Source organism: Chanodichthys erythropterus, chromosome 22, assembly GCF_024489055.1.
Source record: "Chanodichthys erythropterus isolate Z2021 chromosome 22, ASM2448905v1, whole genome shotgun sequence".
Taxonomy (NCBI): Eukaryota; Metazoa; Chordata; class Actinopteri; order Cypriniformes; family Xenocyprididae; genus Chanodichthys; species Chanodichthys erythropterus.
This window is the reverse complement of record NC_090242.1, coordinates 32,577,282-32,590,581: the sequence shown is the minus strand read 5'-3', so window position 1 is coordinate 32,590,581 and position 13,300 is coordinate 32,577,282. Positions and strand designations below refer to the sequence as shown.

At 37.3% G+C, this 13,300-nt stretch overlaps 2 protein-coding genes across 3 annotated transcripts; both read right to left on the bottom strand.

The window, feature by feature from the left end:
- Positions 1–9,227, bottom strand: uck1 (uridine-cytidine kinase 1). 2 transcript variants are annotated; one of them, XM_067376603.1, is made up of 7 exons: positions 9,079–9,227; positions 5,403–5,562; positions 5,139–5,235; positions 4,841–4,983; positions 1,140–1,234; positions 1,004–1,052; positions 1–914 (listed from the first exon to the last, which is right to left on the bottom strand). In XM_067376603.1, exons 2-7 carry the CDS (start codon positions 5,539–5,541, stop codon positions 715–717), a joined length of 723 nt encoding a protein of 240 aa, XP_067232704.1. In that variant the 5' UTR covers positions 5,542–5,562; positions 9,079–9,227; the 3' UTR covers positions 1–714. The 2 variants fall into 2 exon arrangements, with proteins under 2 accessions (XP_067232704.1, XP_067232703.1); XM_067376602.1 differs by lacking the exon at positions 9,079–9,227 and adding an exon at positions 7,650–8,356 and having other exon boundaries at positions 4–914.
- Positions 9,228–10,368: 1,141 nt separating this feature from the next.
- dnlz (DNL-type zinc finger) lies at positions 10,369–11,505 on the bottom strand. Its single transcript, XM_067376604.1, has 3 exons — positions 11,113–11,505; positions 10,885–11,024; positions 10,369–10,707 (listed from the first exon to the last, which is right to left on the bottom strand). Exons 1-3 carry the CDS (start codon positions 11,401–11,403, stop codon positions 10,560–10,562), a joined length of 579 nt encoding a protein of 192 aa, XP_067232705.1. The 5' UTR covers positions 11,404–11,505; the 3' UTR covers positions 10,369–10,559.
- Positions 11,506–13,300: the final 1,795 nt, after the last annotated feature.

The following is a 13,300-nucleotide window of genomic DNA, read 5'->3' as shown; positions in this document are numbered from 1 at the left end:
TTGTATTTCTTTGCAGACACAAAGTTGCATGTAAAAATAATGAGATGTGAAGTCACATAAGCATGTTCTCTTTAATATTTAAAAAAAAGTTTGTAGAAGAAATGCAAAACTATCTTAAAATATTCACATTCCAATTTCAGACCGAGTAACATAAATTATACAGTGGAACATTCAAAACAAAGAGACACATCAGTGATAGATTAATATTTTAAATACTAAACTATCACGAGATTCACTAGAAGTATTTTACTTCATCTATTTCATCTTATCCTAAATCTGGTTTGTGATCTAGATAAGGCAAGAAACACTGGAACTGTTTAAAATGCCATTATACACTGCAGGTGTAATTGAAAAATCTCATGTTTTATAGTGAAATTACATCCCAATGAGACGAGTCAGGCAGTGAAATGCAGTTTTTGCTGATGTACCATTGTGTTTACCTTGTTACAGGTACTGGTTGTTGTATCATTTCTGTACAGATTCATGTGATTAGTATGACAGATAATGTAGGACATTAACTATTGTACATATACACAACAGTTTCTCTTTGAGAGAGACATGACTACAGTTCAAAGGTGACTCAGATAAGCAGCAGAAGGCATTCTTAAACTCAGTGAAAAATGAACTTGACAGAGATCGTGTGTTGGAAGCATGCAGAAAAATTCAAGCTTTCAGGTTTTGAGAATTTATGATTCTCATCTGTGTGTTTGTGTGTTAATGTGGTCGTGTGCTGGGCTCCAGTAGGGGGCGTTTTGCCGGAAGATTCCCGCCTCCGCTTGATTTCTCACTGTGTTCGGCCACGCCCCTCTTTAGACTCCGCCCGTGGGCGTGTCCATTGACAGAACCCCTCTGCCATTTGCAGATGTCACCGTTAAGGATGTCCTGAATATGCTGAACAATCAGGTTTATTGCCACTGAAGATTTAAAAGACAAAAGAGAAGCGACAGGTTTGAAAAGCAAGGCTTAATTTTATACACGCACAATTATTTTGCCTCATATTTACCCATGTTATCAACTCCACGAGGTATTATGACATCTGCATATTTCTTGGTCTGAGTTGGAGAGAGATTTCAGATGTAATGAATGCGTTACATAATTTAACAAGACTACCAAATGGTCATGTGTGTGCGTTTTCTCACCGGAAGGCAGAACTCTTCAAAGGCCGGTTTAACAAACGTGGTGTACTGTGAGAGAATCTGTTCCAGATCTCGACCTCTCCTCATGTCGCGCAGAACTAAACACACAATATTACACAGACACTGTTACACAGGCAACATGCATCTATGGTAATTATTCTGATATTTAATATATACATAAATTCAAATGAAAATTTTCAACTAAGCTAAAAACAGTTGCTGAAAACTAAATGAAGTAAATACAACAAATATGGACTATCGTTTAAAAGTTTGAGGTCACTAAGATTTTGGTGTTTTTTATGAAAGAAATTAAAGAGTGAGGATTCATTAAATTGATCAAAAGTTACAGTAAAGACATTGATAATGTTACAAAAGCTTTCTATTTCAAAATACATTTCTGTTTTCTGTTGTTTTGAACGAAGAATCCTGAAAAAAATGTGAAGCAACCTGTTTTCAACATTGATAATAATCAGAAATGTTTCTTGAGCAGCAAATCAGCATTTTAGAATGATTTCTGGAGGATCATGTGACACTGAAGACTGGAGTAATGATGCTGAAAATTCAGCTTTGATCACAGGAATAAATTACATTTTAATATATATATTCACATAGTAAACAGTTATTTTAAATTGCAATAATATTTCAAAATATTACTGTTTTTACTGTATTTTTGATTAAATAAAAGCAGCCTTGGTGAGCAGTAAAAGACTTCTTTCAAAAACATTAAAAAATCTTACCAACCCCAAAGTTATGAATGATAGTGTAGATAGTTCCTAATCACAAATTTAAAGTTTTGCTCATTTTAAATTCTTAAGATATTATTTTAAACTCTTGAAATGTACTTTTTCCTAACTATAATTAATATTAACAAAACCATAAATACAAATTTGAAATGTGTCTATGAAATAAAAACAAAACTGAACTTAACAATAACATCACTGTACCTTTAAGAATGTCTGAAAGTTATATTCAAATAAATACTTTGTTTATTTGGCAATCGTTTGAAAATGCAAAAATTAAAAAACTTGCTATAAACACCAGCTGAAAGTAAATAGTACATTATACACTGTCTGGCCGAAAAAAAAAAAAAAAAGCAGTCGCTATTTGGATTGAAATGCTTAACCGTGCGTTCACACCGCCGCCGGCGAGAGCGTCAACATTCGCCTTGGCCGCCCTGCCAACAACGCGGTACTGTTCGTTCAAACCGCCGCCGGCGGGAGGGTCAAAGTAAATGACAAGTCGCGTCAACCAATCGGAAGCCTCTCAAGCGAGGACCTCTACTTTAAAGTCAACTTTATGGTAATGAGCTATGACGCGGTTCGGCGGCAACCACTCAGAATGTAGAAGTCCTCGCTTGAGAGGATTCCGATTGGTTGCCGCAACTTGTCATTTACTTTGACCCTCCCGCCGGCGGCGGTTTGAACGAACAGTACCGCGTTGTTGGCAGGGCGGCCAAGGCGAATGTTGACGCTCTCGCCGGCGGCGGTGTGAACGCACAGATTGTCTCTGACTGGATCATTATTGCAGTTATTATTATGTTTCTAGTATGTTATATGTTTGGCAACAGTTCTTTAAACCCTAATTGATGAAGTGTGTAGCTTTTCATTTCTTAAACAACCGTGTAGGAATACACATCATGGCCATATTCCAGGATGTCAAGATTCATCAAGCTCAAATTGAGAAAGAATGGTTGGGAAGGAGCATGAAGAATCATTTTCACACATGAATCGGCACCTTTGGCACAGGTATTAAGATGTGTGTTGGTCAAACGGATCACAAGTGAACGACGCTAAATATAGGTGTAAATGTGGTGTAAAACATTTTGAGCTTGTCCACTTTCAGAGGTAGTCGAAAACTCACTCGACCGGATTGCTTTTGTAGTGGAAACGCTCATGCGGTCGAATGTGTTCGAACAGACACTAAAGACCATCTACTTTCCGTCTACTGACCTAACGCATAAACATTATGGGAAGCGCGCTAGCCAGATGGGATTTAAAGGGTTAGTTCACCCAAAAATGAAAATGATGTCATTAATGACTCACCCTCATGTCGTTCCAAACCCGTAAGACCTTCATTCATCTTCGGAACACAGTTTAAGATATTTTAGATTCAGTCCGAGAGCTTTCTGTCCCTCCATTGAAAATGTATGTACGGTATACTGTCCATGTCCAGAAAGGTAATAAAAACATCATCAAAGTTGTCCATGTGACATCAGTGGGTTAGTTAGAATTTGTTGAAGCGTCGAATACATTTTGGTCCAAAAATAACAAAAACTACGACTTTATTCAGCAATGTCTTCTCTTCCGGAATCCTTTCCATTGAATTGATTCCATTGAATCCTTTCATCTGTCGGTGTTGGTAATGCACTTTTACATCGCTGTGGTTGTTTTTGCTGATTAGGACATCCGTGACATGCACACTTACGCACCATTTTAAAAAATATAGCAATACCAAAATACAAACAATGTAGAATAGCTTGAATACAGCGTGCGTCTCCCTCAGACTGTAAACGAAGCTCGGGCGCACCGGATAACAGCAGCAGCATCACTGTGGAGTTGTGAACGACACTCCGAAGCAGAAGGGGGCGGTAATGCACCAATAAGCTGGATGCCAACCGCCGTAAAACAGGAAAGAAGAAGAAGCGGAGTCGTGAACACGGATTGACAACAGACCCGGAAGAGAAGACAATGCTGAAAAAAGTCGTAGTTTTTGTTATTTTTGGACCAAAATGTATTTTCGATGCTTCTAAATGTCATGGATGTCCTAATCACCAAAAACAACCATGGCGACGTAAAAGTGCATTACCAACGCCAACAGATGAAAGAATTCGATGGAATCAGTTCAATGGAATCAGTTCAATGGAATCAATTCAATGGAAAGGATTCCGGAAGAGAATACAATGCTGAATAAAGTCGTAGTTTTTGTTATTTTTGGACCAAAATGTATTTTCGATGCTTCAACAAATTCTAACTAACCCACTGACGTCACATGGACTACTTTGATGATGTTTTTATTACCTTTCTGGACATGGACAGTATATCGTACATACATTTTCAATGGAGGGACAGAAAGCTCTCGGACTGAATCTAAAATATCTTAAACTGTGTTCAGAAGATGAACGGAGGTCTTACGGGTTTGGAACGACATGAGGGTGAGTCATTAATGACATCATTTTCATTTTTGGGTGAACTAACCTTTTAAACTTTGTCGGCTGAAGACCCAAGTTTGGTTTGAAGGTGAAAAACATATCAAGCACAATGTTCTCTCACCATTCCTGATTTCAAACACACACTCACAGCGTTAGGCCAGTCTTGCAGCTGTCAGAGCAGAAACAAAAGCTGATGCTCTCCGTATGTTTTTCCACCATCTCCAGTCGTGTTCATATGTAAATTGCACAAGCTTATTTAGTCCATTAGTCTAAAAGTCGATGCACCTCTTGATGGAAATAACATCACAACATTTATTTCCATGAAGAGGTGAATCATTTTATGGTCAAGATATTGTATTAACAATGCAAGAGTTGAGCACTCTGTAAAGTCTCCTCCAGCACATCCGAAAGTCTTTCAATGAATGGACTCAGAGGCATTTGCTTATTTAAATCCAAACAGTGACTTTTTTTTTTGGCCGGGCATTGTATAAACCTATAAATAATACCTCCACACTTGTTGGGTTTCTGTGTGCTTTAACGATAACATGTGTGTTACCTCTGCGAGACAGGCGAACATCTGAATCCGTGTCGACAAACAGTTTCATGTGGAACATGTCTCTGACTTCCTGTGTGTAGAACACCAGAATCCCCTCAAACAGCACCACATCGGCGGGATACACACGTATCTTCTCTGGCAGCCTGAACACATGATTGACAATCATTAAATACTCCGTTATCAGACAGACAATAAAATACTATCAAATTATCAATGTACATGTGAAGAGACAGAGTTTCAGCATGTGTGTCATTGGTTGACGTGTCATTGTGAGGAGAAAGTGTGTGTGTGTTATTGCCTGGAATGGGTGACGAAGTCATATGTTGGAACCTCCACCACTTTCCCTTCGACTATATCCTTCAATGTCTGACACATGAACTCCGTATCAAACGCATCTAGGAGAGAAAACATTATAGTGCAGTGAAAGCTGACACACATGTTGCTCCAAACTTGTTTTGCTGACCTTCTATTGATTTTGTGTTGTAAGGACATCAAAATCAAACAACATGAGGGTGAGTAAATGACGACAGCATTTTCATTCATGGCTCAATCATTTTCTTACCTGGATGGTCAAAGTTGTACTGGCCTTTCAAAGCTTTGGCCTTCTGTTCTGGAGTGAGAATCCGGTAGAAACTGTCCTGGCTGACGATAGTGACCTTCCTGTGGTGGTGATCCACCTTGTTCTGACCCAAAAGCTCCATGATTTTGGCACACACCGTGGACTAGCAAGAGAAAAACAGCAGTTAATGATCTGGACTAGGACCGAAAAACCGCAATACGCTCATGGCGTACCGAATGCCCCCCGCCCCCTGCTGCCCCACCACCAATAATTGCAATAAGCTCCGCATTTTTTCCTTTTGATAAGAAACAATTTAATCTTTAGAATTCTGTCCATTTTATCACAAATTCAAGCAAAAAATTTCTCTCTTCCTCTTTAATACTAGTTACAGAATAAACATGAATGAACATCTGAAGGTATGTTGAAAGATACAACTTACTGAAACGTATAATATTTCATATAATATCTCAATCAGTGTTTCAACGGTGGAAAGACGTCAATAAAACAACTTGTCATGTAGCATTTACCTCAGGCGAGTCTACAGCCTGTTAGTTCATCAGCGAAATGAACTCTTTCGCTAAATATATGCACTATATTAGCCTATATATTCATTATATTTTACTTAACTTGTTAGTGATGTCTTGATTATTTAATGTATGTTTAAATAAATCTGTGATGAAAATGACAGCCACTGTGTAAAGTATTATATTTATTACATTATTTAACGAATTGTAGTAAAAACAATTTTATAATCAGATTTAGAAAGATTAACGCTGCATTCACATGGGGCGTCGGCGTTAACGCTTCTCATTTATATTGAATGGGTGATGTCATGCGTTGCCGAACTGAATTGTAGGTTCCGTCGCGTTCGTCACTCACGTTGCAAGCGGCAGAAGATTTCTCAACTTTTCAAGCGCCAACGCAGGCGTCAGCCAATCAGATTGCTTTATGCAAACACCCTAGAGCAGTCGCTAGCCAATTGCGTTCCTGCAGCCAATCAAAGTAATGTGATTGGCTGTTATCACTATAACGGTCGTGTTAACACAAGCTTCAGACACGCCCTTCGTCAAGTGTTGACGCTGACTTATTGCTGAACGTGCATTATGAATCTTCGGAGCATTATGAATCTTTTGTGTCGAATCAGCTGTTCGGAGCACCAAAGTCACGTGATTTCAGTAGTTTGGCGGTTTGACACGCGATCCGAATCATGATTCGCCACAGAAGATTCAAAACACTCCGAAGCTTCCTGGAGCAGAGTTTTGAAATCGGCCATCACTAAATAAGTTGTTATTTTGTTTTTTTGGCACACCAAAAATATTCTCGTCGCTTTATAATATTAATATTGAACCACTGAACTGTTTTAGTACATTAATGGATCTTGAGAGAGGAAATGTCATTGCTGTCAATGGAGGCCTCACTGAGCCATCGGATTTCATCAAAAATATCTTAATCTGTGTTCCGAAGATGAACGCAGGTCTTACGGTCTAGAACGGCATGAGGGTAACATTCATACTAAAAGCTAAAAAACTTACATTTTGATTTCAGGGGAACTTTAATGCAAAAACTGCCTTATGTGCAGTTTACAAGTTTGCATACAATTTGTTTGTTGATTACAATGTTGTTTATAATATCTAAAAATAGCAACTGAATTTAGGCTTATAGTTTGGGCTCTGAACCTTTATTATTATAGTAATGTTCAAATAAGTGCTCCCTACATAGTTCACAGCATCAGCAGAGATAACTTTTTATATCCATAAGAAACTTTTAATTATAATTGAATTCATTTAAAGATAGAAACACAATTTGTTCAGTAGTCTTCAATTTAAAAAAAGAGAAGAAAACTTTAGTTTTTTTCCCCCTGCTGAACCAAACCGTGACTTAAAAACCGCGGTATGAACCACCGACCCGTCAGTTTATCGTTACATTACACTCCTAATCTGGACTGATAGTCTAGTGTCCATTTGTAATTGCATCAGCCTGAATATCCTCACAGACACTGGACACCACATTTTAAGATAAGGGCCTTTTATCATTGTTATAGTTCATTTGTTTGTGAAAAAGAATACATTTAATTGCCTATAATTACTTCCAGCATGTGCATTTCATACATTACTAAATGCAAATGCAATGCACTATATAATGTAAAGCACAAAAGAGAGACATGTTGACTGTGACTACAAGTTTGCATGCATTAAAACGCCAAAGCCAGCAGTATGCATCAGTTTCCATCATGCATGTAGCTTCTCGTACCTTTCCACTGGCTGTTCCTCCGCTCACCCCGATCAGGAAAGGACGGTGACGCGGCCGCTCGCTTTCACACAACATTCCAGCTGGATTCATGCTGGTACCGTTAGAAAAACTGCGTTTCCTTCAAGTGTGGAGCTCGGGTGGATGTTGGGCGGTGTGTGATCGAATTCCGCCTGGTTTCACTATCAGCCACGGCCGATTAAGTACTCCAGTATTACTGTACTGGTTCGCATCGGTTTAAGGGACATGACATTCTCTTCCAGCACGGGGCGCTCAGTGACTCAAGACAGACGCGTCCCCATTGAGTCTCATTCAAATCTCATGATGTTTTTTGTCTTACTGAAGGCATTTGCAGTTTGGAAAGTAACATCTTATGAATCTACAAATTCCCGAGATCGATTCCTGACATAGAAGCGGAAACAGCATCATTAGTTTTTGTAATAACGTCGTTTAAAAATCCTTGTTTAGTAACCGTAAACGGCTGTGATCGGTCCGTCCTACTCCAGCGCTGAGAAAAGTAACAGGTGTCATGTGACCACCCTGCCTACGCGCCGCTTCGGGATAATAATCTACAGTTGTGTACAGATAATGAGATATTTTAATAGAAATATGGCACAGAATTAAAAGTAGAACAGTTATTTTATCCTCACAAATTTTAGCATTCCAATAAACCGCGACCTTAGTCGGATCCCCGCTTCATCGTTGAGCGCCACTCTACTTCCTCTTTCTGTTTATAATGGTTTCGCTTCGGGACGTTAATGCTGCGTCACACCACGCTGCGCAAACTCCACAAAACTTGTAAACAAAGCCATCACTTAGTGCAAATTGTGCAAAAAAGAATTTATTCTGTTGTATTAGCCAGAAATGTGCTTGAAAATAGACTCTTTTCATATTAAGTTTATAACTATTTTAGTAGCTAGTGTTCCTTTAAAAATGTTACATTAACTAAATATACATTTTCAAAGAAAATACTCTTTTAAATTTTATGAAAGTCTCTTCAATGATGTAATACTTAGAATAAGTGTTGGGTGTAATTAATTAGATACTAAGTAATCTAATTTTCCCTTGAGAAAGTAGTGTATTACTCTTAATTTTTAGTCATTTAAAATCAGTAATTTAATTACAGTTACTTCTGATGTGACTTTAGAACAATTCTTTACACAACAAGTAGATTTAATGTTAAAATGTATGTTTTTAATGTAACATTCTCCCTTTACACACTTTGGTCAGTTCAAGAATAATTTATGTAATTGTATATTGTTTGTTTGAAAGAATCAAAAGTGCAGTTTCATGTCTATCCTTGTATTGTTCAACTGGTCGAGTATGATATAGGGAGTAATAAGTAATCCAATACATTTTAGAGAGAGTAATTAGTATAGTAATCTAATTACACTGTTTAAGTAAGTAGTAATTAAATACTTTTTTAACTTACCCAACACTGCTTATAATGTGCATTAGTCCATTTCAGAATTTCCAAACCTCTTTTGCTTGTAAATGTGTTTTTGTTGAAAAAATAAACAAAAGTGTTGCAAAACCAGTATTCATTTAGTTGTATTCATGTTTACCAGTCGCTGATATAGTGCAAGTCATCTAAAAATATAAGGACATTCGAGTGAAAATATTGCAGTGACCACAAGGAGGAGCCGGACACTTAACCTCCAAAGTGATGAGATGGTTGTTTTTCAGTGCTTTAAAGGGTTAGTTCACCCAAAAATAAAAATTCTGTCATTTATTACTCACCTTTGTGTTTTTACACCTCTGTAAGACCTTCGTTCATCATCAGAAAACAAATTAAGATATTTTTGATGAAGTCTGAGAGGTTTCTGTCCCTCCATAGAGCGCAACTACCACTCCAAGGTACAGAAAGGTAGGAAAAAGACATCATTAAAGTACTCCATGTGACTCCAGTGACTTAAACTCAATTTTATGAAGCGATGTGAGAGCTTTCTTTGCGCAAAAAACATAATTTACCACTTTATTTACATGCGTTTTTTGTTCAGATTTGCGCGTCAACAACGCACATGCGCAAGTGTTCACAAGAGATCGCCACAACGCATGCGTTTTGCGTTCACGCGAGAGCTTCATAAAATTTAGTTTAAAGGGTTAGTTCACCCAAAAATGAAAATAATGCCATTTATTACTCACCCTCATGTCATTCCACACCTGTAATACCTTAGAACTGAATCAGTGACTCGGATCTCCTATCAAACGGCTAAACATGACTTTGGCGCTCTGAGTCACGGATTCGATTCGTAAAGCTCCGAAACAGAATTTTGAAATCGGCCCATCACTATATTGTTGAAAGTCTTTATTTAGTTTTTTTGCCGCACAAAAAAATATTCTCGTCGCTTTATAATATTAATATTGAACCACTGTACTCACATGAACTGATTTAAATATGTTTTTAGTACATTAATGGATCTTGAGAGAGGAAATGTCATTGCTTTGAATGCAGGCCTCACTGAGCCATCGGATTTAATCAAAATATCTTAATTTGTGTTCTTACAGGTGTGAAACAACATGAGGGTGAGTAATAAATGACAGAATTTTCATTTTTGGGTGAACTAACCCTTTAAGCCACAGGAGTCACATGGATTACTTTAATGATGTCTTCACTACCTTTATGGATTTTGGAGTGGTAGTTGCATTGGATCTCTATGGAGAGACAGAAACAGAATCGAATTTCATTAAAAATACCTTAATTTGTGTTCCGGAGATGAACGAAGGTCTTATGGATGTGCAACGACACAAAGGTGAGTAATAAATGACAGAATTTAAATTTTTGGGTGAACTAACCCTTTAATAAGAACAACAATATAAAAGTTTAACAATATGACACAATGAACAGCACTCAAAACTGCTAATTTTAGACAGTCGATATAAATGTCCAGTGATGCAATTCACAAATGTCAGTCATGTTTTGTCCAAGCCGTCGCTCAGATGTGGTGGATTCTGTTCATCTGGATCATTTCTTGATTCCTCTGCAACAATTTCCAGGGCCTCGTTCCCTTGAACTCTTCGGACTGATTCTCCTTTAGCAGCGAGGATCTCTTCGATGTTTCTATGGCAACACAGAACACACAACAGTCAACTTCACAACAAAGTTTTTGTCATTATGCTTTAGAAAGACGGGACAAGTTTAAAGGAAAACACTGCAAAACTGTTTTTCTTTTTAGTGTTTAACATTTGCACAGATTAATCAAACAGATGAATCGTTCATGCACAAGAACATACACACCTTTTCCCCTCCAGGTCAGAGAACCAGTTCAGATTATCAGCGATGACGTGGTGGTTGTTGCATCCAGGGCACGTTACTATGACAACACCCTTGTGATAGGCTATCTTGGATATTTTCTTCATGGAGCGAGTGGAGCACACCTAAAGAGACAAAATAGACTGAGCAATATCACCTAGTCAAACGTTCCCCTAGCTGAAGAGTCCCACATACACAAATCTATGATCTTACTTTGCAGGTGTACACCAGGTGATAGTGCGTCGACTGCACCTGTCCAATGGCGTCAGTCCTGCACGCAGAGGTTGTGAAGCTCCTGCAGAAACTCAATCTGCCTCCATTCTGTGACACAGCGAACCCCAGTGATGAATTAGTAAGGTGTAAGGAGGTGTTTGGGGCTCTTCTCTGTGCCTCCTCATGTTTGCCTCTCGCAGGATTGTGTGTTTTGGTTACAGACAGACATCCCGTACCACGTGATCTGGGTATTCTCTGTCTGAATACATAGAAAAATAATCGAGAGCTCATTATCGAAACGTTACCAGACTATTTAAACTTTTTAAACACACGCTATATCTCTATTGATGCCATATCTGCTCACACCGAGTTGAATCGCTCGTCGCTTGCCAATGACGACAGAGACGCAACGTCAAACCGAAGCCCCGCCTATAATGTTTATTTACAAGTGAATTTACATGTGGATTACGTCAGTTTGAGATGAAAGACGGACATTAAATATACATTAAAATAATTATTTATATAATTATAACGATCGGACGTTTTTTAACCGTTTAAATCTTTACTTCAAATTATATTTGACCATTAAAGAAGATTAATATAAAATTATATAAAAGGAAATATCACAGGTTAACAGTTATAATATGAGGGCTGTTTAACGAATAATCGCATCCAGAAAAAGTTTGTTTACATAATATTTGTGTGTGTACTGTGTATATTAATTTTGTATTTATAAACACATACACATACATATTTAAGAAAAATATAAATATTTGAAATCAATAAATATTTTATATAATTTAAATTATATATAAATATATAAATGTAAATATTCCTTAAATATATACATGTTGGTGTGTGTTTATAAATACAAAATAAATATGCATAGTACACACACATACATGACATTTATTACCGATTACTATCATAAACGATTTATTAATTAGTTCCCTCGATTTACTAAAACGTGCGAACGCTTTACTATTTCATTCCCTTGATTTATAAATCATGTGCATGATTTATAAATCGGAATGATTTATAAATCGAGGGAACGAATTAGTAAATTGTGCGCACAATTTAATTTTTTTTCTTGCATGTCATGTGCGGGGCTCCGTACATATAGTATCTAAAAACAAACTTTTATTTTGTATGCGATTAATCGCGATTAAACATAAATAATTATTTGTGAAAAAAAAAAAATAATAATTATCCCAGAGGACACAAAAACAACATACGCACGTACAACAACCTAATAATTTAATAATTACAACAATTTCATATAATACATAATATGACAATGTGATAATTATTAAATGATTAGCTGGTTTTAGGTGTGTCTGTAAGATTGTTTTCCTGACCAAATATGTTTTTTTAATATTGCTGTCAGACAGGTCAAATTACATGACTTGCGTGCTTGAAGGGAGAGGCTTGTATATGCAAAACTTTGCTCACAGTGTGTTTCAGTGACGTCATAGCTCGCTGACGTCATAAGAAGTTTTTAAAGTAAAATCTTGCACGCATACAAATACATACAAACACATTTTTGGTGAATATATATTTAATTAATTATGATTATTATGCTATTCACAGCGGAAAACATTCCGCAGATAAATGTTGTAACATCTGCTTCCGTTTTGATTGTGATGAGGAGAACTGTATGATGTCATGGTAACTTCATATTTCCGTCATTCAACAGTTGTTGTGACTTTTCTTGACTTCCCGCGCGTCTGTGTCTTGCGACAGTTCCTTCTTTTACAGTAAACGGTCAAACGACCTTCATCTCACAAGGATAGTCTGCACCGTCCGCTCCACCCTGCGTCAAAGTCACGCCCGCTTGTGCTGTATCAGCGCAGCCCCAGTCAACGCGCCCGGTCGCGCCGCAGTACAAATCCTACTATGGCGAAGAACCGGCTCATGAAAATTAATTGACTCGTCTTGACGTTGCTCGGTAACGTTCTTGGATTGTCCGTCACGTAACGTAATTAAATATTCATGAGAACAGCTTTCGGACCTGAGGGAATGCAGATGTGTTAGATATTTACTTTATTTTATATTGGAAAAGGTTGCTACAAAAATTCAGAAAGAAGGACAAATATCTTGAAAAAATCGGAAAAAAATGTAAACAGTTTAAATCTTTACTTCAAATTATATTTGACCATCAAAGAAGATCAATATAAAATTATATAAA